At 42.9% G+C, this 26,626-nt stretch overlaps 3 protein-coding genes across 3 annotated transcripts in view; 1 reads left to right on the forward strand and 2 right to left on the reverse strand.

Annotated features, from left to right (window-relative positions):
• The window catches only part of LOC143102077 (uncharacterized), a 56,117-nt gene extending 36,670 nt beyond the window's left edge, over positions 1–19,447 (reverse strand). Inside the window, exons 1-6 of the mRNA XM_076265459.1 lie at positions 19,368–19,447; positions 12,422–12,531; positions 9,492–9,545; positions 8,932–9,012; positions 7,497–7,585; positions 6,855–6,891 (exon numbers count right to left, since the gene is read on the reverse strand). Of these exons, the coding sequence (XP_076121574.1) occupies positions 6,855–6,891; positions 7,497–7,585; positions 8,932–9,012; positions 9,492–9,545; positions 12,422–12,501 (341 nt within the window). The 5' untranslated portion in view covers positions 12,502–12,531; positions 19,368–19,447. The remainder of the gene's footprint in view (positions 1–6,854; positions 6,892–7,496; positions 7,586–8,931; positions 9,013–9,491; positions 9,546–12,421; positions 12,532–19,367) is intronic.
• LOC143102079 (E3 SUMO-protein ligase ZBED1-like) lies at positions 15,888–17,798 on the reverse strand. Its single transcript, XM_076265461.1, has 3 exons — positions 16,874–17,798; positions 16,518–16,734; positions 15,888–16,325 (listed from the first exon to the last, which is right to left on the reverse strand). Exons 1-3 carry the CDS (start codon positions 17,044–17,046, stop codon positions 15,888–15,890), a joined length of 828 nt encoding a protein of 275 aa, XP_076121576.1. The 5' UTR covers positions 17,047–17,798.
• Positions 19,448–19,763: 316 nt separating the features above from the next.
• Positions 19,764–26,626, forward strand: part of LOC143103012 (ubiquitin carboxyl-terminal hydrolase 22-like) — a 36,262-nt gene continuing 29,399 nt past the window's right edge. Inside the window, exons 1-3 of the mRNA XM_076266797.1 lie at positions 19,764–20,562; positions 21,258–21,387; positions 22,498–22,611. Coding sequence (XP_076122912.1) covers positions 20,443–20,562; positions 21,258–21,387; positions 22,498–22,611 — 364 coding nt within the window. The 5' untranslated portion in view covers positions 19,764–20,442. The remainder of the gene's footprint in view (positions 20,563–21,257; positions 21,388–22,497; positions 22,612–26,626) is intronic.

Genomic DNA, 26,626 nt, shown 5'->3' on the forward strand with positions numbered 1-26,626 from the left:
ATAGGCAACTATAATCAGGGTTCTGGCAGGTTTCAGTAAGTCAAATGTAAGACCTTTTTAAGACATTTTAAGACCATAAAGATTGAAATTTAAGACCTACACGACGCATTACCAAAAAATATTCAAATAAAATTTTAAATTCAATTCCTAGTTTCGATTCCCAGTCCGCCGACCGGAAGAAGAAACGGCTGAACACCAACGAAGAAGCGCATAGTTCATAGAATTAAAATTCATGGAGAATGTCAGACTATTTCATTCAGAAAGCAGGGTTCCCACGGATCCTTAAAAAGTCTTAAATACAACGGAATTTTCGAAAGAGAGGTATTAAATGTGCGTATGGGACCGCCAGCGAGTGCAAGAGAGCGAGTGATGTCTCCATCCAGTTTTGTGTATTTAAAACGCAATTGTATAAGTGACTAGGCTACGGGAGGAAGTGTAGTGGTTGCAGAGTGAAGATGTTGTTCACGGGTTTGGTTAAAGGTGTGAAAACGATAATAATACAGTAGGCCTATGTACAAAATAATATGCCTGACGTTTTCGTGGTGTAGCTGAGGCCTGAGAGATAGACAGGTAGCCTACGTGGAATGAGGGAGCTGGTAGAATGAGCAGGAGAAAGAGTTGGTAAGCCAGTTAGCGATAGGTTGGCCATATGTTCGAATTTAGGCCGGACATTAGAGCCCGACCGATAAAGGATTTCAGGCATGAAAACGGGTCAGGGGTGAAAAAGGTGAGAGGGGCGCGCGAAAAGTAAAATGGCCGTTTCATAGCAAAACAAGCGCGAGTGACATTGTTGCCAATAGTGCATAGCTTCCATGGAGTATGAAGTTGCCTAAAACCAGAGATTTATAAAGAAAACAAACTACAAAATGACTAATTTTTACAAAAAAAATAAAAAAAAACGTATTATTTGTTCTTTTTGGCTTAAGCATACGTGTGAAGGGGCCCACTTGCACTGTTTGGCAACATGCTTCAGCCTGGCCCTCCTCTCCTCCTCAGTAATCTACATGAGTTTTCTTCAAAGCTTTCTTTCTTTCTTTATGCCTGAAGTTATCAGACATTTCTAAAGATTTTATAGGCCTAAAGGACACTTCATAGTAGACTATTAGAATGAGTCTGAATAAGATAAGTCTGAATATTTGCTGGACCAAACCAGTTAATAAATAAACTTGGTTAGGGTAGACTATTTAATTTGTAACTTTAATTTGTAAAATTGGTTTTAATAGTTTTAACCTGCAGCATAGGCTACTTACAGATTGTGGCATTGTGCTAGTGTGTTTAACCAACCAATAAAGTTGTGTGAACAGTGTTCACATTACATGTTCAACCCTGTGGACACAGACTAGGCCTACTGATCAGGCAACTGAACGTTTCTTAAAAGAAAGCATTACCATGTCAAACACTGCTTTTGTCTCTGAACTCGACAAAACGCACCAGCCCAGTTTAGGAGCATTTAATTCAACTATTTAGTTATTCACATAGCCTTTGCTATACTGATAAAGTATGCCTATTTGCTTCACCTTTTGTCGATCAAGATGGCTCAAACTGCACGTATTCTTCATCAAATGAACTCGTTATGTCTATATTTCTGTCCAATATCGCTAACTTTAACAACAGCCTATGCTACGTTGCTACACCAATCTCAACGTCTCTTTCTGACAGAAGTTGAAAGTTTCAACTAACTCACCTGTGACATCAATAAGCATCTCTCCTCGCCGGGCTCACATTCCAGCTGACATTTCAGACGCCTGTAGTCACACAGACAGGGAGGCTATTCCAGCGCAAGCGCTCTGTTCGCGTTGCATCCGCGGCAAAATTTAGCTTCCACTGTTTAATAGGCTAAATGCATAGGGGCTGCATTCACATAATCGTTGCTGGATCAGACAAGTTTTTAATTGGGCTCTCGTCTTACAACGCATCAAGATGCGTTCGCGTCTGCGCGTGATTTGTGTGAACTGTAACCCCACACCCCCCCAACCCACCCCAATAGTTTCTCATCAGATCTGCGCGAACCACATAAGTCCCCTATTTTGGATTCAAATTTCGCTGAAAGGTGAGGAGTTTTCATGCCTGGGATTTTGAAGGCAGATACCGATACAAATATTTGTTGATTTAAAAATCCGATATTCCGATATATTTTTTTTTTTCAGAAACGCGCAACAAAACATTAACAGATTTCCCTAACATTATTTATGAGTATTGACTAAAATAATATGATAATGCAACTTGTTTATTTTTAAATAATATTGTCACAGTGGAACAGAGGAACATCAAAATATATTAAAGTTCTGATAAATAAAATGTATAAAAATAGAAACTTAAGATATGAAACTTAGTCTTTTGAACAAAAACACAATGACAACAACAACCAAATCAAAGTTACCAGTATTAGAAGACTTAGTAAGCTTCATAAATATAACTTTGAACTAAGACTTAATAATTACAAAAAATAATGATGACATTATTACTATAATCATCATTTGTATTATCATTAAACAAGATAAAGGTCACTCCTAAATGTTTGAGTGTGCGTGTGTAATAATTAGTCCCTATTGCCTTATAAGCTACCTTATAATTACAATGTCAGCTTGCTTATCCCTTTACCTGCACTTTTAAAATTATTTCCATCAAGCTACATCAAACCATTTTCAATCATCAGTTGCTGCCTGCCTTCTAAAACCTACTATTTAGTGATCTAAATCCATTATGTAACTCGTTAATGCTGCGGCTGAACGACAGTCTGAAACGCACACTTGGCGTCATTGAATTTCATACACGTTCATGCACAAGCTACGTTTTGCACAAGCTACGTTTGATACTTTTTCTCTATGTCTAAATGTTCACTCCTCGCACGTCTAACTTAATTTTACAATGCAGGGACTGTAACTACAGATATACTAGTTATAAATACAGTAATCATTACTTTATTTAGGCAGAATAAGTTCGTTGTGGTTTCCAAGCTCATTAATGTTAACGTTAGCGGTCTTCCACTGATATTCATGGCATTAGCTAGCTTTGTGGTTAGCTAGTCTATGATGAGCCATAATTTAGCAATGGATAACGTCATACTGCAAATTGTAAAACATACGCTTTCAAAATAACAGGCCGGGGAGAGATGATACGTCTCACTGCTATAACTGTCACGCTATTAAAGAAATATATCTTCAGTCACATTGTCAAAAGTTAAAAGGACAGACAGTCAACTACACTGTAACAACGTAACGTAATTACTAGCTAATTCCGCTTCACTCTCGACTTATTTAACAGCAGCAAAACTGGACATTGTTTTCACGAATTTTGTCATGCTTATTTGAGTTAAGAGAACTGATGGGGATGTTCTTTTAATTGTTATTCAAGCAATGTATGTCTCGTGACCAAATCACCATGAACACACTTCACTGATGATCTCACTCGCGGATAACTGGTTCTCTCTGGCCGACTCTGGCTGGATCAGCAGGTTGCAGGATGTGTGGTGGTTATACACGAGTGTTGCCAGCAGGGACGGTGTAGAGTGCCCTCTGGTGGACAAACTATACAACGCCAACACTCATGACATGGTTGAAGGGTGTTTCGTCCGTTTTTATTTTATTTTTAAAATATTCATTTATCGGCCATTATAAATGCCGATAACGATAGTTTGGAAAATGCCTAATATCGGCAGATAATATCGGCCCGCCGATAAATCGGTCGGGCTCTACCGGACATATGGATTTTAAAAGCCCTGTCCGGCGCAGCCTCAAGCCAGACGCTCATTTGTTCTCCTTTTTGGAGTTGCGCTTGGCATCTAAAGTCTTTGCTCGGACGCAGCATCGTTTCAGAAACTATGGACGCGAAGACTGCTGGTCAAATTATGTGCAGTGCTTCGCAATCAGGAGGAAATACTGTATGTTAAGTTGATCTGTTTGCATCTTTCCAGCGTGTGTTGCTGGCCTAGCCTAGGGAAGAAAATATCTGTCTAAGTTATAATAGCCTACCTGTAATATCTGCCAGCAGCTTGCTTGCCAGCGTTTCCCAGTAGGCTAGGCCTACTTCGCAAAAGTTGTGAAATATAACCACATATTTTTTGAATGTTGGCGACTGCTACATAAAAAAAAAATATGTGCGTTCATAATACGTGCGTGCTTGAGATGAAACCAGCAGTTTTCAGCAGGATCATGCGAGGAGGACCTGTCTCTTAATTAATTTAAAACAAGTCAATGGTTTTACAATGTTTCAGTCAAGCTTTGGTTGGTTTAGATACAACTGGTACGCAAAATGTAAAGTAGTGGATTAACTTTAATTTGCTGTGCTGCATATTGGACAATAGATGCACATAGTAAATTATATAAAGTAGGCTTATTAAAATATGTAAATAGCTTAGTCTAACTTTGAAAAAAATATTAAAGGGAATCCAGTCCAGTGCACATGTCTTTGGCAAGTAGCCCTAGGCTACTACAGACACAGGTGAAGAACAGTCAGCCTCAGCAGTAAGCAAAACCAAATACTGTAAAACTTCAAATAATCGCCGAGTCCCTAAGAGACGCCTGTCTCTTTTAAACGCCTGGCGTGGCTACAGGTTTGGGTTAAAGGCCGGTCTCCAGTAGAGGCCTGGTCTGTTTTTTAGTTTCGGGTTGTATTTAATCTTCTAAATATTCTTCCCGTCAGATCGTCTGTTTAAAGATTCGCAATGACACGAAACCGTTACAGTAAGGAGGTTACAGCAGTGTGAATTAGATGTTGCACGTCATTACAAGCCGTCGCAAAGCATTCACATGTCTGGTCACAGTTGCAAGGTTTTAGAATGTTGCATGAAGTTGTTGCTCATCTCGTTGCGAATCTTGGGTGTGATTTGGGCTTAAGTATGGCGCAGACTGCGCACGTTATGATTAGATGGCATTAAAAGACAGCGGTGGGGAAAAGCTAGAGTTCCAAATTGTATAACTTTTTTCCCAATATGAACTATGCCTATATGTCAGACATCGTCATCGTTCAATTCATCCCTTGTGTTTAAAATTTGCGGATAGGCCGATGGTAAGCTTGTTTTTATGCTGACAACAAAACCAGAACGGTTCGCGAACGTTATTCTTTATTCTAAATGCCATGGCGATAAAGAGAAAGAAGTCAGGAAAGGAATTTACCTTAGACTAGGCTATATCAGAGCCCGTCTACGGACATTCTCTGGCTATATAACCTACTGAAATAGGTTAATGATGTAAAGTCAAGAGCGCTTCTATGGGACTGCTGTGTGCGCGCAGTTTTTATTGATGAGTCGGAGTGGCAAGTGCTGCGCATAGTTGCAGTGGAATGTGGCTGCCCAGGACATTATAAAACTTATCACTCTTAGACCTACTCATACACGGCGGTGAAATGGCGTATTTAGCTGTCTAAATTCAAATCATATGCTGGGGGAGAAATCGTCGGACATCCATGATTATTTTGTTATTCAGCACCCCTGGTCAAAAATATGTTCCTGCGAGCCTGTAAGTAGGCTATGATTTGAATGTAGACTGTTGTCAAATTTGGCAAATACAAAACGGGAGAAACAATATGGTTCATGCTCTCTCATGCTGTTTCATTCGTGCCGAAAAGGAGGGAGAATGAAACATTAAGCACGTTCCACTTTTGCATAAATAATTCCTGAACAGTATCAGGGCTGATAATGCAACTGTATTTGACAAAGGACCGATATAGGCTATTTGCTAGTGACAAAATACGAGCTTTCAGTGTGATACGATCTCTTTGTAGATTACGTTTAATTAAAACGTGTTTCATTTGTTCTGGCTATCCAACTATTTGGATCTTACTGTATCTCACAATGAACAAAATCTCAACACTAAATGAATGATGATCCGTAATTTGCATCAGATAGCCTAGTCATATAGGTAGACATAAGATGAAATAATTAATTCGATAATATTTTCCATCTTTGCAGAGGAAAAGTTTTGTGTAAAGGGAATTCATGGGTTTCATCAGGTCCCTTTCCACAGGTGTATTAATCAAGCACCATGCAGTCTGCATTGATAATTAAGGTGCTTAATTTTATACACCTGTGGAAAGGGACCTGGTGAAACCCATGAATTAAAGGCCTGTCTCATATAGACGCCTGTCTCTAATACTAGCCTGTGCAGTTTGGCGATTTGAGAAAATAAAAGCCTGGGCTATTATTTGGAGTTTTACGGTATGTACAGCTAGCTTCAAAAGCAAGCAGCCCAGACCCTAAAATTGGGCATAAATAGCTGTGAAAGTAATTTACACACAATTATTTTTCTTTCGCCAAAATATATTTGGTAACTTCTGTAGACATCCAAAATGGGGTGGGGGTTATAATTAGTAGGAAAAAAAACCTATTGCATAAACAGTCATATATATCTTTTTGTCGTGGTATAGTCTTAATTTTCATTTAGATGTCTTGAAAAGGTCTTAAAAAGTCTTTAAATTTGCACTTGGAAAATGTGCAGATACCCTGAGAAAGACCGTTGGTTAGCTAGCTCATTTAAAATATCCTAAACTTTTTTTGACCCTGCCTTTAAAAAAAATCAGAATCGAGAATCGTTAGGAACCGGAATCGAAATAAGAAATCGGAATTGGAATCGTTCAAATTGAAACGATACCCAACCCTACTCATAGGCAACTATAAGATACCCACAGGCAACTATAAGGTACCCATAGGCAACTATAAGGTACCCATAGGTAACTATGATACCCATAGGCAACTATAAGATACCCATAGGCAACTACAGTATAATATACCCAACTAAGACATGACAGTAAATATGAACACATGTATAACAACAGCTAGGTACTGATGACCCTCCCCACCCCGCCACCCCCGCACCCCGTGCCCTCCACTGATTGGTTTAGTCCGCTGATGTCCTCACCTGCCAGGTCTCCTGCTCTTGGCCAAACCAGTGAAATCTGGAAGGGGGGAGGACACACACAATCAGGGACACACACACACAACCAGTGCAACAGTGCCAATATGCACACACGCACACATCCATATGTGTACAAAACTGTGTATTTTACTTTAAGGCCTGGAGCTAATTACTGAATGAAAACAAAATAACTTTTCCTTTCCTCTTCTAACAGACTATTTATGCTTTAAGTGAAAACTGCATCAAGTTGTAGAAATGTATAAAACAAAGAGCACAACAACTTTTGACTTCAATAGACCTATGTACTACAAAATTACATTTCCAAACTTTCAGTGAAAATACTGAACGTCATGACATTTTCAGCAGGCCTGCAGGCCAGACATGTTGTCACACTCACAGCTCGTGCTGGTGTGTGTGTGCGTTTGTGTGTGTGTGTGTGTGTGTGCATGTGTGTGTGGGAAAAGGCCTGCAGGCCAGACATGTTGTCACACTCACAGCTCGTGCTGGTGTGTGTGTGCGTTTGTGTGTGTGTGTGTGTGTGGGAAAAGGCCTGCAGGCCAGACATGTTGTCACACTCACAGCTCGTGCTGGCCAGTGTGTGTGTGTGTGTAAAGGCCTGCAGGCCAGACATGTTGTCACACTCACAGCTCGTGCTGGTGTCAAACTCATAGCCCTCCACCAGCTGCTGTAGCCCAGCAACCAACTTCTGAAATGCAGAACTCTCCTGAACACTCCTGCAACAGGAAACCAGCACAGACATTACATACCAGCACAGACATTACATACCAGCACAGACGTTACATACCAGCACAGACGTTACATACCAGCACAGACAGACGTTACATACCAGCACAAACGTCACATACCAGCACAGACGTCACATACCAGCACAGACGTTACATACCAGCACAGACAGACGTTACATACCAGCACAGACGTTACATACCAGCACAGACAGACGTTACATACCAGCACAAACAGACGATACATACTAGCACAGACGTTATATACCAGCACAGACATTATATACCAGCACAGACATTATATACCAGCACAGACATTACATACCAGCACAGACCTGTGCCTGTGTTAAATTCTTCGACGAAGACTATGACGAAAAATATTCGCCAACAAACCTTTTTCACGGACGAAAACTAAATAAAAAGTCAGATATGATGACAAAGACTATGACAAAATATAACTGACACTTTAGTCAACGAATAAAAATGAGACGAAAATGTTAGGGAGGGACGAATGGAGAAGAGATCCAATCAGAACTACTCTTTTTGTGGGACAAGTTGATGAAGAAATCCAATCAGAGCGAATCTTTGAGGGTAGGTTGATCTATGCAGAAGCAGCAGAGCCATTTAAAAATCCGCAGCAAATGCAGGCGTAACAGCTAAACAAACACAGCTGCAGTTGCATAGGAGGAGAACAAAGACGAGTTTGCAGAACTTCGCACAGTTTCGAGGGCGGTTTTACAACAGTTAGGTTGTTTACATTATATGCACAGTCTTAGTTATACAGCTGTGACTGATTTCAGCTGTCTTCGCTCATTAATCGCATTTCATAGTGACATTTGACCCAGTGCAGTCTGGCTATCGTGACTGAAGCAGGCAGACCAGAAAGCACTGCTTTGAATGAAACATTTAGCCTATGTTTTAAAAAGAACACCCAGACCAATACTGTTGACAGGAGCATTAATCTACTATTTCTGAATCTGCAGTAAGGAATTTCCGTTGCCTACTGTAGCAGTTCTCGTCTGAAGTAGCACCTCAATGCAAAACAATCCGGAGGTAGTCCTACGAGTTAGCACAGCTCTTGATGATAATAATGCTAGCTGAGTTAGCACACCTCTTGATGATAATAATGCTAGCTGAGTTAGCACACCTCTTGATGATAATAATGCTAGCCGCCAGCCTTGTCAAAGGTAACTTCGCTAACGTTTTGCTGAGCCTACCTTAACTAACCGACTACATGTGTTGCACACTTGAAACAAAATGTCTTCAAAACATGTTGAAGGTGGTTACATTTATTTCCATTCCAATAACTTCACGTTTGCAACTATCAGGTATCTCACCGTTTTGTGACTTTGGTTTTGCAGACCGGGCAGTTGGCCTCCTGCCGTCTACCTCTGTCCAGCAGGTTCTGCATGCAGAACCTGAACAACAGGAACAAACAGAGAACACTGAGAAGAGAACACACACAAAAATAACAGGAGAACCAGGAGGGAAACAGTAGAACCCAGCTGTGGAACAAAAGAGAAGAACCTAGATGTGAAACAACAGGAGAACACAGACGGATAACAAGAGGAGAACTATGAGGGGAACTAAAGAGGATAGAGAGCCATGGAGAACTATGAGGGGAACTAAAGAAGATATAGAGAGAGAGCCATGGAGAACTATGAGGGGGAACTAAAGAGGATAGAGAGCCATGGAGAACTATGAGGGGAACTAAAGAGGATAGAGAGCCATGGAGAACTATGAGGGGAACTAAAGAAGATATAGAGAGAGAGCCATGGAGAACTATGAGGGGGAACTAAAGAAGATATAGAGTGAGCCATGGAGAACTATGCACCTCAGCCCCTCTGGGTAAGTGAATCTACACACACTCACACACTCTCACACACACAGGGCTTACTTGCAGAACTGGTGATCACATTTTGTAGTCACAGGCACGCTCATCAGATCCAAACTGTGGAGACAAAATGTCAGGAGATGCTGAGACAAACACAGACAAACACACACACACACACTCCAGTCAAATGACAAATAACTAGCCTAGAAAAAATAACGCACCCTAGCCAGGGTCGTCTAGCAACTCTCCATTGGCTTGCGAGTCATTTTGGGTCGACGTACATTTGTGTGGTGAGGTACGGTATGTAATACATACATTATAGGGTTGTGCCCAGAGGTGCACCGATATGGAATTTAAGGGCCGATAACGATAACCAATATTTATCCGTCTGTTGTGGCCGATACCGATACAATAACCGATAATATTATTCTTGAAAACAAATTGTGAAAAGTGAATTGGACAGCATTTAATAAGCATAAATTAATTGCAGTAATTTGACCTACCACAAATGATGGACAGAACTCATTATAGTCCTCAATGGTACAGCAGTCAACAAAATAGCTGTAGTCTCGGTCTATGTGTGGCTCCTTTAAGTGACCCTGATGTCTGTGAATTGCAAGCGAGTGGCCAGCGACAGTGTATGAATCGTTTCATATCTCTGGAGTAAACGCTCAACGCAGATAAGGGGCTAGAAGCTGTTTCATATCTCTGGAGTAAACGCTCAACGCAGATAAGCGGCTAGAAGCTGTTTCATATCTCTGGAGTAAACGCTCAACGCAGATAAGCGGCTAGAAGCTGTTTCATATCTATGGAGTAAACGCTCAACTCAGATAAACGACTTGAAGCTGGGGAAAAGCTATAGCGACCAAATCAGAGTTTGTGACAGAAACTTATGTTTAGTTTCAACTGCGGGTAACTGAATAAAGCTGCAACTCCTCAGACTGTATCTTGTGTCTTATCTGTATCTACTTGTACAACCTGCTGCAACAGACATGGAACTATACTCCCATTCTGGCGTAATAATCTGCTGCAGACATGGAACTATACTCCCATTCTGGCGTAATAATCTGCTACAGACATGGAACTATGCTCCCATTCTGGCGTAATAATCGCTGCAGACATGGAACTATACTCCCATTCTGGCGTAATAATCTGCTGCAGACATGGAACTATACTCCCATTCTGGCGTAATAATCTGCTGCAGACATGGAACTATGCTCCCATTCTGGCGTAATAATCGCTGCAGACATGGAACTATACTCCCATTCTGGCGTAATAATCTGCTGCAGACATGGAACTATACTCTCATTCTGGCGTAATAATCTGCTGCAGCAGACATGGAACTATGCTCCCATTCTGGCGTAATAATCGCTGCAGACATGGAACTATACTCCCATTCTGGCGTAATAATCTGCTGCAGACATGGAACTATACTCTCATTCTGGCGTAATAATCTGCTGCAGCAGACATGGAACTATACTCCCATTCTGGCGTAATAATCTGCTGCAGACATGGAACTATGCTCCCATTCTGGCGTAATAATCGCTGCAGACATGGAACTATACTCCCATTCTGGCGTAATAATCTGCTGCAGACATGGAACTATGCTCCCATTCTGGCGTAATAATCGCTGCAGACATGGAACTATACTCCCATTCTGGCGTAATAATCTGCTGCAGACATGGAACTATACTCTCATTCTGGCGTAATAATCTGCTGCAGCAGACATGGAACTATACTCCCATTCTGGCGTAATAATCTGCAGCAGACATGGAACTATACTCCCATTCTGGCGTAATAATCTGCTGCAGCTCAAACTTGTTGCTGGAAGCCTACGGGGACTGCGTGATATCATTATGCTGCTGCGCCCTTGGTACGTTCGCAAAGTTCCTTGTTTATTGCGCCGGAATGAGAGTATAGTTCCATGTCAAATCAGCCTAGAAAATCGACACGTTTCATTTTCTGTTAGTCTTATTACACTTTCTAACTTGAGAAGAGACAAGTTTTAAATAGGAAAATTACCGGAAATCTTAGTCACCTCTAAGTGTGAAGCTACCGGGCGAGATACCAGTGGTCTAATCCAATTCAATGATCTATGCTAGGCTGGAGCTAAAAGTGGTATCGTCAGACTCAGAGAACGGCTGGATGAACTGGAGAAAGGTAAAACTCAATTGTTTAACTTGAGGGGAGGTGGAAAATGAATGTATTTCCCCAAATGGTGGCAATTGAATATGCATACCACATTTAAAGCTAGTCGTGGCGTTCTTGAGATATCACATGTGCGAGATAGAGACAAACAGACAACCCGAAAACATAATGCCTCTGGCAACGACTACTATCCTCCGGCACGGAGGAATAACAAAACAGTCAATTGACAGTGCCGTTAGAAGTACGAGTACGAGTATATGGGCCCAGTATTAGCCCAAACCCATCACTATCTGCAGGTTCTAGATACTCAGTATATGAAGCACTGCAGGTTCTAGATACTCAGTATATGGGGCACTGCAGGTTCTAGGTACTCACCATATGGGGCAGGGCAGGTTCTAGGTACTCAATATATGGGGCAGGGCAGGTTCTAGATACTCAGTATATGGGGCAGGGCAGGTTCTAGGTACTCAGTATATGGGGCAGGGCAGGTTCTAGATACTCACCATATGCGGCAGGGCAGGTTCTAGGGACTCAGTATATGGGGCACTGCAGGTTCTAGGTACTCACCATATGGGGCAGGGCAGGTTCTAGGTACTCAGTATATGGGGCAGGTCAGGTTCTAGGTACTCACCATATGGGGCAGGGCAGGTTCTAGGGACTCAGTATATGGGGCAGGTTCTAGGTACTCACCATATGGGGCAGGGCAGGTTCTAGGTACTCAGTATATGGGGCAGGTTCTAGGTACTCACCATATGGGGCACTGCAGGTTCTAGGTACTCACCATATGGGGCAGGGCAGGTTCTAGGTACTCAGTATATGGGGCAGGGCAGGTTCTAGATACTCACCATATGGGGCACTGCAGGTTCTCCCAGATGGCAGAGATACGCTGCTTCACTTCTTCTGCTTGGGGGGCGGCCATCACCATGGACACAGCAGGGGATCAGCTACAATGTTACTATGACAGCAGGGGGTAAGGATACAGTTACCATGACAGCAGGGTATCCACTACAGCCTCTGCTGCTAGACAGCGTTCTCCCTAATCATTCAGTAATGACCCAGACGTCCAGCCAGCATGCTGCTAAAGTGAGACAGTCACCAAGTTACTATGACGACAGGATTCACCAACCAGTCAGTAGGTGGACATCGGAACAGTGTTTCATCAGCACAGTGGCTTTAAGTTTAATGTTGTTTATTATTATTATTTTTTTTTAAGTCATGATCTTAATCTTTTTTGATCTGATACACGTGTTTCTGCAGTCCACAAGATGTCCACAAGATGGCATCGTTCTTCTTTGTCAGAGTGGACATGGGAAAAGCAAGTCAGAGACCAGGAAAAATTTACAACAGATTCAAGGACTTTTCAGGAGAAATTCCCCTCGAATTCAAGGGCCCAATACAACATCATTTGAAACACAGTACAATTACAACTCAAATTTTTCTACAATCAGGCTTTACAGCTCACACTTAAAAATAGAGAGAGGAGTGTCTGAACACGTCACCACATTTCTAAATTGTGTTGCTAAAACTCACGGACTACCTAGCTAAAAAAACAACAGTAGACCTACTGTACTTCAACAGTATATTACACAATAGGCCTACTCACTGAACAACCTTGCTTATCGTCTTTGCACCTTGCTTATTGTGTCAGAGGATTCATATTATTTAAATGGCGTAGTTTACATAGGCAGTGTTGCAGAACTGTTTGGATTCACATTCAAGTTGGTTCAATATTGCAAACAAGTCATCTATATTATATTTTACCACGTCTGCTCACGGACCAGTTGGGATAGTTTGCGGCAGAGTCCTGCACGCGTGCGTTTTAGGAGACCCGCCCGCGCCCGCACCCGCTCAGTTCAGCAGCAGATCCGACCCGTCACCCGTGATCATATCAAAATTAAATCTGCACCCGCCCAGACCCGTTAATATTTGGCCCGTTACCCGACCCGTGCCCGCAATAAAACACACACGAGCTAAAATCATTCCAGTTAATGTACTTTATTTTTTATCTCGCATCTCTCAACAGCAGGGGCGGACCTGCCATTAGGCATGGTCAGGCAATGGGGCCTCGGCCACCAGGGGGCCTCGTCATCCCCGTTATCGGATTTCATTTCTTTTTTTTTTTTTTAAATAAATGATCACCGCATCCAAACAATATATTCTATTCCATAATAAAGATTGAACAAATATATATATTTTGCCTCATGATTGTTCATAAACTCATCATAAAATCAAATGACTGCAGGTCCGCTTCCTGTCACCATAGCAGCAACTAGCTAGTCTGAACCAGAGCCCGTTTACGGAGAGCCGGATCACTCCCTATTAACTCCATTGTACCTGCAATCTGCTGCAGTTCCGCTAGGGGCGATCACGAATAAGTGCAAAAATAATGGGGGTCTATGGAGCTAGACGGCTAAATGTGTCTCTTTCACCTGGTTGTCGTTGACAAATCAAAGATTGGATTGTGGTTTCTGCAAGATCAATATGGATTATAGGTCAAAAGTTGAATGAACGAGTACTTACGTCCTTTCGATTTCTTACAGGTTGGGTCGTTGTTGCCCACAACTCACTAGCTTGCTGCTAATGAATGACGTCATTGACGCATTTGAAAGGCTTTTTAGAACAAATAAGTGACTCAAAAAATATAATACTCAGCGGTGTATATTTTCTCTGCCCCCTCTTTCGCATGCAACATTCCAATTTCTGGCCAAAAAATTATATCCCGAGAAAAGTGGATTTGAGGGGTACAGCTCCATAGACCTCCAGTCATTCTGCACTTATTCGTGAGCGCCCTCATGTGGAACCAGAACAGGAACTGCAACCAGTTCAGAAACCGGAAGTTTCCCGAGAGTGGCGGTTCTCCCCTTATTAGACATTCTCTGTCTGAACCAAAGATTCTAGAACAGAGCTTCTAACTTAGCTAATGCTAGCTGCAGCAGCAGTGGCACCGATGCAACACCACCGCAACTCAAACTTGCACTACATATTCTTCTACTGATGATGGTGATGATTATGATGTTGATCTAAGTGAAACAGTCGTGAGGGACAAGATCACTGTCACTGCCGAAGTCCGCACTGGTGCTGCTGCTACGGACACTATTTCAGTAGCAGAAGCTTTGGGTGCAAACGAAACCAGTAACGTGAGTAGCCCTAACATGATACCTAGCACTACAGTTATCAGTGACGACCCTGCGTTATGGCCAGACACCATAAGAGATGCATAGCGAGTTGAAATCGTTAAAAAAAAAGGCCCTGTGCAAATTAAGAACTTTGAATTCCCCAAAAATGCAGATAAACCACCCAGAAGATTCACGGTTGAACATTATTACATGACCATGAAAAATGGAGAAAAAATAAACAGAAAATGTTCCTCTCTTCTACACAGCTTCACTCTCTCACCCACCCACACAGACAGACTCTCATACATACATCGAGTAGGCTAGGCTATATTCACACATACAAACCCCTACTCTCTCTCTCTCTCTCTCTCTCACACACACACACACAGACACACACACCATTCATAATTGTAATACTTTCAAAGGTTTTTACTAGGGCTGGGACTCGATTAAAAAAATTCATCTAATTAATTAGAGGCTTTGTAATTAATTAATCGAAATTAATCACATTTTAATCGCATATAAATATTTGACCTGAGAACAGTGAGAAGTATTTTTTTTCACATGGATTTTTAGTATACCATTGAATAATGACTGAATACATAAGCTTAAGCAACAAAAATATAGTTTATTTTTGTTCAAGTCCAACAAACCAGTGCAATTTTTGCCATTAAGTGTAGCAATACCATATTTAGAAATATAGTACATTTCAGAAATGCAGGTAGCCTATAGATAGGTAGACCTTCTGTAAACTATAATACTTTTTTTTTTTTTTTTTTTTTTAAGTAAAACACAATACTTTCAAGTACATTCAGAACATTGGAAACCCTGACTATTAGAAAACAGCTCTCTGTTGCTTCACAAGCCATAACAGACTTTGTTGATTTAGCAACAGCTGGTTTAAAAAATTCTAATTCATTTTTAAACTCTCTCAATAACCTTGGCTGAAACAATAAAGAGTTCAACCTAAAGTGCCAGTTGCACCAACAACATAATACAACATGGTAATACAACATAGTTCAACATAAAATGTACCATTTAAAATAAATAAAAAAAAGTGCCAGTGATTGACCTCAATCCCTTCTATTCTTCCAATATCCTGATGAAAAATAAAACCTCTCTGTTGCTTAGGCCACTGTTTGATCAACATTTCAGTAACAACAAGCCCATTGGCCTCAGGATACCTCTATGACTACTACTTCTCTTTCAGCCAGTTGCTGAGACAAACTAGCCTGTTCACATTTTCAGAGCTCAAGGCTGCCCTTTTCTTTTGAACTATGTGACCTGCCAATGAGAAAAGTCTTTCGCAAGGGACAGAAGTGGCAGGGCTGCCCAGATACTTGCGGGCCAGGGCAGAAAGCTGTGGATGGGCTCCCTCATGAGTGGACCACCACTGCAGTGGGCAGTCTGTCTCACTGATGGTGGGCTCTGCCCTGTAGCGGGTCAGAGCCCCGTTGGGCCCCTCTTCATCCTCATCCTCTGTTTCAGAGTCTGAATTAAACAGCAGGAGGCTCCTCTTCCTTGCTGGCTCCTCGGTGGGTTCTGGAGTGGCTCTGTCTGGTTCTTTTCGCAGCAGTGCCTCAATGCTGGTCCACACCCCTCCTCGCTCTCCTCTTGGTAGACACTTTAGGTCCTTAGAATTAGAATCAGAATCAGGTTTATTGTCACATCACAGATTTACAGAGTAAAAAGATGGGTGAAATTAATTGTCATACATGGTTCCCATAGAAAGAAAGAGGGGGAGGGAAGAAGATGGGGGAGGCAGGGTAAAGGGGGTCAAAAAGCAAGAGAAAAGAAAAACAAAGAAGACTATTACACATGTTACCTTAAAGCGTGGGTCGAGTGCTGTAGCCACCCTGAGCCATCCATGGTTGAGTGAATCTTGGCGTTCAGACAGGTCCTTTTTAAAGGCACCCTTGAACCTCACCACATAGGCTGGGTCGTCATCTGAGACCTTCATGGTGTGGGTCAGGTGGCTGAGAGCAGGTAACACAACAGAGCATGAGACATAGGTCTCACCCCCAAGGAGCTCAGTCACATATCTGCAGAGGAAAGTTTAGAAAAGTGATTAACTATTGTGCCAATTAATAGTAGATTAAAAACAGTAGCAACTTTATACTATAGTCATAATGATATTGATATTCAGTACAATAAATTTAAAAACAGTTGGTGGGTTTTTACCTGCATGGTTTAAGGAGGGTCTCGAGCCTCTGCAGTCTGTCCCACTCTGCTGTAGTTAACATGGTGAGCTTGTGCTTCTGTTTGGCTAGAGTAACCTTCACAGCCTCTTGGTTCTTTAGCAGACGAGAGATCATAAACAGTGTTGAATTCCACCTTGTGGAAACATCCTGCATCAGTGGCTCTTTGTCTTGATCTAGTCGTGCTTGCTCCTTGTGCAGTTCGTCTGTGTTTGAGGGGCTATGTTTAAAATGCCCCACTATTTTACGACAATCTTGCTAATGTGGCTGTGAACCCGCTGTCAGCAAGGCAAACTGTGATGGTCCTCTGCAACACGTGAGCAACACACGGCATGTGCTGGAATGTGAGCTGTCTCATTGCAGCGACCATGGTCCGGGCACTGTCTGTTCCGATTGTGGTGACTTTTTGTGTGATTTCCCAGGCCTCTGCCACAGACTCAAAATCTTCTGCCACGTTTTCAGCAAAGTGCCTAGTGGTGGTCTTCTGCATGGTTAAGGCAAATGAGTGAAGACGCCACTTCATGTCAATAAAGTGTGCCGTCACACCGAGATAATTTGAATTGCTTACCGAGGTCCAATGATCCCCAGTCAGGGCAACCCACTCGGCTTTCTCCAACAATAAATCCTCCTTTTCTTCCTTTTCATTGTCATAAAGCTGCTGGACTCTTTTTGTCACTGTCTTTCTGCATGGCAGCTCGTATGTTGTGTCAGACGACGCAATCTGCAGTACCTTTTGCAGGCCCTTATCTTCTACCACTCCAAGTGGTCTACAGTCGAGTGCAACCCAGTGAGCCAGGGCGTTGGTTATTTTCTCAGACGTGGACTTAGTTACCCTCGTCCTCAAACCAGTCAACTGGTGGAGTGTGGGTTGTGTGTGGGTTGTACCCGGAATCAGGCTAACGTCCACGCTAGCTGCTATATGTTTTGCACTGAGGTGATACTTAAGGCTCGATGTGCTGCGGTGATATGCGAATTCCTTGTTGCATAGCTTGCACACAACCATGCTCTTATCGACACTTCCATCCGTTCGTTTTTTGTAACAAAATTTCCCATCCAGGGGGCCAACCAACGCGGTCACATCAGCTTCGTTCATGTTCACTGTGGTTTGTTGTTGTCTGAACCGAACTCATGCGCGTTAGTTGGTGCTCCAGTACAATCGGTCCGTCTAAAAATCATCCAGTGAGAAACGTTCCGCGGTGCAAAAATAAATACGATTAAAATGCGTCAATTTTTTTAACGCGCTCATTTTTGTGTAATTAATTAATCTTAATTAACGCGTTAAAGTCCCGGCCCTAGTTTTTACTACTGTTTTTTGATTGTCATCTATGGCAATAAATATTTGTTGTATGAGTATGCCTCAGCGTCCTATTATTACAGAAAAAATAATAGGGATCCTTTGCCTTGGGCCTCAAAGTGTCCAGGTCCGCCCCTGCTCAACATCACAATATAGGCTCTCTATGAAACAGCCTAATGAGCGCTTTCTTACGCGCTATTGGAGCACGTAGGGCTACAAACATAACCTAATACGGTACAAATATTTAACGTGCCGTATTGCATTGATGCCCAAATATCATGATAGTGTGTGGTGTCTTCACCTGCCAATCATGATACCTACGAGAGTTGATGGACAGACAGGCACGCGGCTACGCCAACAGACACGCAGCTGCTCTGACAGACAGAGAGCGAGCGCCTTAGTAGTGAAAACAGGAACTGGACTCTGATCTCACTGTTTGGCAGGAGTCACACCAATAGATGGAAAACTCAGTTTCTATCCCTGACAGCATAACCATCGTTTTTAATTAAAGGGGAGACTAAAGAGCTGTTTACTGGAGAGTCGAGTCAGGACCCAACTGCACAACTGAACCGCATAACACAGTGGGTGCCAAGGAGGAGTCAACTTTTCACAGAAATGATAATCAGACAAGACTGTGGAGACGTTTCAGTTGACGTCGCAGGTTGTCATCTAATACCTAAGTGAAATTCTACCTTTAACTGACCTCCCTTGAGTTTCATCCGTTCATGACGTTTATTTTCTTACTTCAGATAGTACACAGTTACGTTCAGGACGGCAGTCTGATTTAGTTTAAATGTGAGAAGGCTAACTATCTGTCAAGAGTCGGCTAACTAACTTATCGATAGGTGAGTTTGGTATACCATAACCGATAACGTTATCTAGGGTAGATCTACATGCAAGTTGAGTCATACCATACACAGAAAGTATGGTATGGTAGCAGATATAGACATAGACATCCATCCAAACAAAGTCAAAAAAAAATCACACAATTATATATTAAATTCTAACAATTATTATTCGTTTTGATTGCGACTTGAATTGTTTCTATGGCGTTACGAATGTTACCAAACCCAATGTTACCTGGAAACGTTAACGTTAGCTAACTAAACTGAGGTCAATGATGCGCGTCAAAAAGACTGCGCAGCCATACAACAATGATGAAGTAGTCTTTAAATAAACGTACCTTCCAACTTTTCAGTTACCAGAGAGGACTGTATACAAGACTAATGGCAAATCATACAGTAGCACAACAGTTGAAATCGGAAGACGAAGCTTTTTCGGTTTTCCCGCAACTATTTTGTTACGTGACCATAACACCGCCTTTTGCTTGGAGACGCCTCCAGAGACACCGGAAATGTCTAACGAAAATGTATTGTGTGAAGGCAGAGCATTTTTAATAAGGCTTAGTACAAAAATGTACTTGGCGAAAAGGAATAAGATTAGCTAAACAATACATTGTGGGCACTAGTTTTAGTGTTTATTTCTTGTCAACATCGGAAGTGACGTGTCACAGCAGCGCTTCACACGGGTCGGATTGTAAACAAGTTGGTCCCTACAGCAGCCCCATGCGTCCAAAGAGTTGGTTGGATCTTAAATCTCAGAGCCCAAACTGCGTGACATATGAATAACGTGTATTACGCTGGGAAATAAATGTCCTTATTAATTTGATTAATTTAATTAAAATACATGTTGCTAGTCTTTTGCAAACGCGCTAGCGTTTCTCTGAGGCTGATTGACAAATTGGAATGAAAGCTCTCGCGCTCTCTTCCGACTATTCTTTGCCTGGTTGATGATAGCTTTCAATTAAGAGAGGCTCCTTTGGCTACCAACCACAACACAGTATTTCGGATAGTAGGTGGGACGTCAACAGGAAACGCCAGAAATGAAATCCAACCGATTAGAAGAACTAGGCTATTTTGGCCTATGAGAACCCGATTTTTGTACGGATTGCGTTGCCCAGGGTACTCTGAATTCCATTACCGTCCATTAAAGTAGTCGAATTGGACATACATATCACTGAGGTGTACAGAGGGGGGGGGGGGGGTCTGCTGTTTTAATGCGCGTGTTCTGCAGGGGATTCGTATCACTGGGACAGTAGCCGATCGGAAGATTGCCTTGATGTGTGCCGAACACATCCTTCCTCGGCCCGTGGCTACACACACAGCCAGCCGAGACAGAACGATCCGGGAGTAGCTCCGTGGTTCTGCTCGACTCGACGTTCGGTCGCTAAACGTCTAGAACTGGATGCCGCTTCCGTCATGAGTCCGGCGGGGTGCTCGCACGTGAGCGGGTTTAAGGTGGACAACTGGAGGCACAACCTGCGTGTGATCTACCAGTGCTTTGTGTGGAGCGGGACGCCCGAGACCAGGAAGCGAAAGGTAACAACTCGAGCCATGCCAAACGCATCATGACATGAGCGCTACCGCAGGCAGGCACACACACACACACGCACGCACACATATACATATACACACACTACGTAACAGCTCGCTCATCAGCCGTCTAGCTGTCAGTCCGTGTGTCCACTCGCTGTTTGTTCTGGTTTCCAGACTCGCTCGTGGGCTGTCAGGGTTCCCCTCCACTTATAACGTTGATGGCACACACAACGATTTACTCTCGCGCTGTTGGTGCTAGACCACGCCAGCGCCGGCACGTTAACAGGAGCAGCGCGAGGTTTGTGCGCTGCTACGGGGCTAGTCCTGCTGCGTTTAGACTAATCGCCGGATTCGCCGCAGCCCTCTCACCGGTTCTGACAGTTCTGCCCAGTTCAGCGGCGCGGGACTCGGTTCTGTGGCGGGTAGAGGGGCAGGTGGCGGGCATTGTGTGTGTGTGTGTGTATGTGTTTTTGTGTGTGTGTGTGTGTGTGTGGTGACTGGTGCAATATTAATTCCCAGCGAAGGTCCCCTCCTCTGCACCGATGTTTGAATCTTCTTTTCCTGTAAATCGCTTTGGACAAACGTGTTTGCTAAATGTAGAGATGATAACAGTGCTGTTTGGCTGCAGTGATGCTTCCAGCTTCAAGGCTAACCTGTCTTCTCTCTCCTCCACTGTGTGTGTACGTGTGTGTGTCCAGGCCAAGTGTGTGTGTCACATGTGTGGGGTCTATCTGAACCGGCTGCACTCTTGCCTCAACTGCGTTTTCTTCGGCTGCTTCTCCAAGAAACACATCCACGAGCACGCCAAAGCCAAGAGACATCACCTGGGTAACATGTATATACACACACACACAGACGCGCACACACACACACACACACACATCCACAGACACACACACACTCACACATCCACATCAACAAGCATGCCAAAGCCAAGGACACAATGGTTTGAAAATAGCTATTTATTTTGATAAGGCTGTGCAACACACTATAAACCATTTTGATGCTAATGCATAGGTCAACCTCAGGTTGTTTTACACCGTACCCTAACCCTTTTAAACAACATTTGTTATTGCAAATCAGTTTGGAAAGTCTGCCAGTCCCCCACTGTGTGCAGCAGCCCTCACAGGTGGCATAACAGATTAGCCCTCACAGGTGGCATAACAGATTAGCCCTCACAGGTGGCATAACAGATTATAACAGATTAGCCTTCACAGGTGGCATAACAGATTAGCCCTCACAGGTGGCATAACAGATTAGCCCTCATAGGTGGCATAACAGATTATAACAGATTAGCCCTCACAGGTGGCATAACAGATTAGCCCTCACAGGTGGCATAACAGATTATAACAGATTAGCCTTCACAGGTGGCATAACAGATTAGCCCTCACAGGTGGCATAACAGATTATAACATATTAGCCCTCACAGGTGGCATAACATATTAGCCCTCACAGGTGGCATAACAGATTAGCCCTCACAGGTGGCATAACAGATTAGCCCATGAGGCATAACAGATTAGCCCTCACGGGTGGCATAACAGATTAGCCCTCACAGGTGGCATAACATATTATAACAGATTAGCCCTCACAGGTGGCATAACAGATTAGCCCTCACAGGTGGCATAACAGATTATAAAAGATTAGCCCTCACAGGTGGCATAACAGATTATAACATATTAGCCCTCACAGGTGGCATAACAGATTAGCCCTCACAGGTGGCATAACAGATTATAACAGATTAGCCCTCACAGGTGGCATAACAGATTATAACAGATTAGCCCTCATAGGTCGCATAACAGATTATAACAGATTAGCCCTCACAGGTGGCATAACAGATTAGCCCTCACAGGTGGCATAACAGATTACCCCTCACAGGTGGCATAACAGATTATAACAGATTAGCCCTCACAGGTGGCATAACAGCTTCTCTCTCCACAGCGCTGGATCTGGTGCACGGAGGGGTTTACTGCTTCCTGTGCCAAGACTACGTCTATGATAAAGACATGGAGCTGATCGCTCGGGAGGAGCAGAGGAAAGCCTGGAAACTACAGGGTGACTTCACTCACACACACATTTACACACTCACACACACATTTACCCACACACACATACAGCCTGGAAACTACAGGGTGACTTCACTCCAGGGATGGAAATTAACCACCCGCCCCCCGCCAAATGCGGGTAGTTTTGTGCGCTGGCGGGTAAACTTGGTCAACTTACCAGCCACTGTGGCGGGTAGAGCTAGCGTACCACAAATAGTCAAATCCGGTCTAATTTTCATACTTATTGACGGTTAAAAATAAGAAAGTGTCTGTAGGGATCATGTAGCCCAACGTTACCAGCCTATAAGGGTAAATCACGCTGATTTGAAGTTCTACAACTCGTAGTGAGCCGCCACCGCAGCATAGCCTATAGGTGCAACGCTTCACTTTCACTTCACTACCATTAAGAAACTGTCACTATGCTTTCATGTGCCACTGCTAGATTATTTCAGGATGACTGCATAGACATAAATCTAGTGAGATCTGTGGATCTGCGTTATATCTTCACAGGCTAATATTCTCACGTAAATAGTTCTCTTTGAATTGGCCCGTAGGCCTAGGTATTTTAATCCGGCCCGCGACACGCTGCTATTTAGACCTATGAGGCAGACAGACGGACATCTCCACACCCATTCGTCGTGATAGAATATCTCACAAACTTTTCATTCAAAGAAATTACAAACCGTATCAGAATAAACAGCAGAATTTACTGAAAACGCAAAGGTGTAAAGCATTCCCAAATACAAGTTATAGCCGTTCGCGAGTAATCCGGTTTTGAAATTGAAGCAAATGTCTACACGGTCTCCAACGTTGGGCTTTTGTCATATATGATAACGCCAAATACAAAATAAATGTTAACAATATCGCCTAGATAACTGTACAACCAGAGTTTTTCCAATGTAGTTTCACAAAATGCTAAACATGCATATTACGTTTCTTAAAGCTGAGCTGTGCTTAAATTGTTCAGTGCATGATTTCATTACGGGCCAAATAGAACATAAATGCTAAATGTTAAATATAGCCTTGATACATGTACATATTTAAATCAGATGATGTACACTATAGTTAGATCAAGTTGGATTATAGGATGCTCCAGAACTCACACAAACGGAGTGTTTAAAGGAGCCACACCACTTTTATGACAAGACACTATAGCATATGAATGTGGTTCTGTTGACCTTTAGTTTTGTTGCTACTGTGCTTGGAGGACAGGTTTAGGGCAAAACTCAGCACATTTTAGTCATATTGCAATAATGCCGATTACCGTGATCATTTTGGGTAGCCTACTATAATCATGATATCACATTTTCATGCCGTTTCTCTAGTGGCTGGTAAAAAAGTTGAGTGGCTGGTAGATTTTGGAATCCACCAGCCACAGTGGCAGGTAGAAAAAATATTTAATTTCCATCCCTGCTTCACTCACACACACACATTTACACACTCACTCACACACACATTTACACACTCACACACACATTTACACACACACACACACACACACATACAGCCTGGAAACTACAGGGTGAACTCACTCACACACACATTTACACACTCACACACACATTTACACACACACATACAGCCTGGAAACTACAGGGTGACTTCACTCACACACACACATTTACACACTCACACACACATTTACACACACACATTTACACACACACACACAGCCTGGAAACTACAGGGTGACTTCACTCACACACACATTTACACACACATTTACACACACACATATAGCCTGGAAACTACAGGGTGAACTCACACACACACACACATTTACACACACACATTTACACACACACACACATTTACACACACACACACAGCCTGGAAACTACAGGGTATGTAAACACACACACACACATTTACACACACACATACATACAGCCTGGAAACTACAGGGTAAACTCACTCACACACACATTTACACACACACACACACATTTACACACTCACACACACATACAGCCTGGAAACTAACCGGAGGGTTGCCGGTTCGAACCCCGACCAGTAGGCACGGCTGCAGTGCCCTTGAGCAAGGCACCTAACCCCTCACTGCTCCCCGAGCGCCGCTGTTGTTGCAGGCAGCTCACTACGCCGGGATTAGTTTGTGCTTCACCTCACTGTGTGTTCACTGTGTGCTGTGTGTGTTTCACTAATTCACGGATTGGGTTAAATGCAGAGACCAAATTTCCCTCACAGGATCAAAAGAGTATATATACTTATACTTACTTATACTTACACACACAGACATTTACACACACACACATGTACACATTTACACACACAACCATATACATTTACACACATTCCATTCTTGATTTGAATCCATTATATACTGTATAAGGCATACATGGGCAACATACGGCCCGCGGGCCACATCCGGCCCGTGGGCTTTCCCTGACCGGCCCGCGTAAGGTCCGTGAAAGAACAATAGTCAAGAGCCTAGCATAGAGATAATGCATGCAAATCAATATCGTTGTTTTTATTTTGAAAGCGACTGCTATTTGTACGCCCATACATTTGTGCGTGGATGCGGCGACGTAAACACCCTCACTGATGTGCTGGTGAATAGAAAAATGCTTCTGCGTCGACACAATGCAGTTGCCTTTACGTCGGCGTAAACCTTTCAAAGTTTTGTGTCTCTTATGTCTGCGTCGCTCACCACCGCAAAGGTTGTTAGAACGAACTCCTACTGCTGCTCGTTGGCGATACGAAGTGTTCATTTCAAAACGTTACTGGCAGATAGACAGTTTACAATCGGATAACCCCGTAATTGTAACCAAAATATGTCTGAGTTTATTTGCAAAGCTTATGTTAGCGAACTAGTATGATGCTACTACCCACAGGTTGCTTGAAGCAGCCGGCTCAACACACAGAGCGAGTTCACCAATCACAGTTATGTGCATAAAGTTAAAGCAAAAACATAGCCTACATTTTTAAACTAGTTTTCTTTGTGCATGTTGATTAACTAATGACAGCCTACTCTTGTCTGCTCCACATTTTCGTAGTCTAATTCTGCATAGAGTTAATTTAATGATGGTAATGATTTAATGATGAAATATTGCTGAGTGTTGATGAAATGGTGGCACGGCCTATCGGTTGTACTGACTCCTTCACATTTTCATGACCTAGCCTAATTATATAGATATTGTAGTACTTTTTTATATCAGTCTTTGAAAACTGAAAAAAATGTCAATGTCAAAAAATCATTTTGAGGAATGAGGATTAAATACTGGACATAGATTAAATAGGCCTATTGCTGTTTTTCCTTTGTCTCCCTCACATTTTCATCTGTTCTTACGACTACTAAACAAAACCATATGATTTACTTAATGTTATACAAGAACAGAATAGAATTGAACAGAATTGAGTTCAGACTTGAGTTCGGTATTTTGAGTCCGGCCCTCCTCAACAGTCCCAGTTTGTCATGTGGCCCCTTGGGGAAATTAGTTGCCCACCCCTGGTATAAGGGATTCCAGTATGTCCACACATATTACACACTCTTTGACTTTTTATACACACACGCACACACACACACACATGACTGCATACACACACACCTGACTGCACACACGCATACACACACACACCTGACTGCACACACGCATACACACACACACACCTGACTGCATACACACACACCTGACTGCACACACGCATACCTGACTGTATACTGTACACACACACACCTGACTGCATACACACACACCTGACTGCATACACACACCTCTGACTGCATATACACACACCTCTGACTGCATATACACACACCTCTGACTGCATATACACACACCTGACTGCACACACACACACACCTGACTGCACACACACACACACCTGACTGCATACACACACATCTGACTGCCTACTGTACACACACACCTGACTGCATACACACACACCTGAGTGCATACTGTACACACACACCTGACTGCACACACGCATACACACACACACCTGACTGCATACACACACACACCTGACTGCATACACACACACCTGACTGCATACACACACAC

The sequence above is a fragment of the Alosa pseudoharengus genome, unplaced genomic scaffold (genome assembly GCF_046254945.1).
Source record: "Alosa pseudoharengus isolate Yale_2024_CS ecotype anadromous, Long Island Sound unplaced genomic scaffold, YU_APseudo_1.1 YU_APseudo_1.1_scf_4, whole genome shotgun sequence".
Taxonomy (NCBI): domain Eukaryota; kingdom Metazoa; phylum Chordata; class Actinopteri; order Clupeiformes; family Clupeidae; genus Alosa; species Alosa pseudoharengus.

Coding starts and splice junctions, on each gene's coding strand:
- LOC143102079 (XM_076265461.1), bottom strand. CDS start 17,046: ATGCAGGATGTTTCCACAAGGTGGAATTCAACACTGTTTATGATCTCT. Junction 16,735..16,873: donor ACCCTCCTTAAACCATGCAG/GTAAAAACCCAC, acceptor TTTCCTCTGCAG/ATATGTGACTGAGCTCCTTG. Junction 16,326..16,517: donor CACTCGACCCACGCTTTAAG/GTAACATGTGTA, acceptor TCTAATTCTAAG/GACCTAAAGTGTCTACCAAG.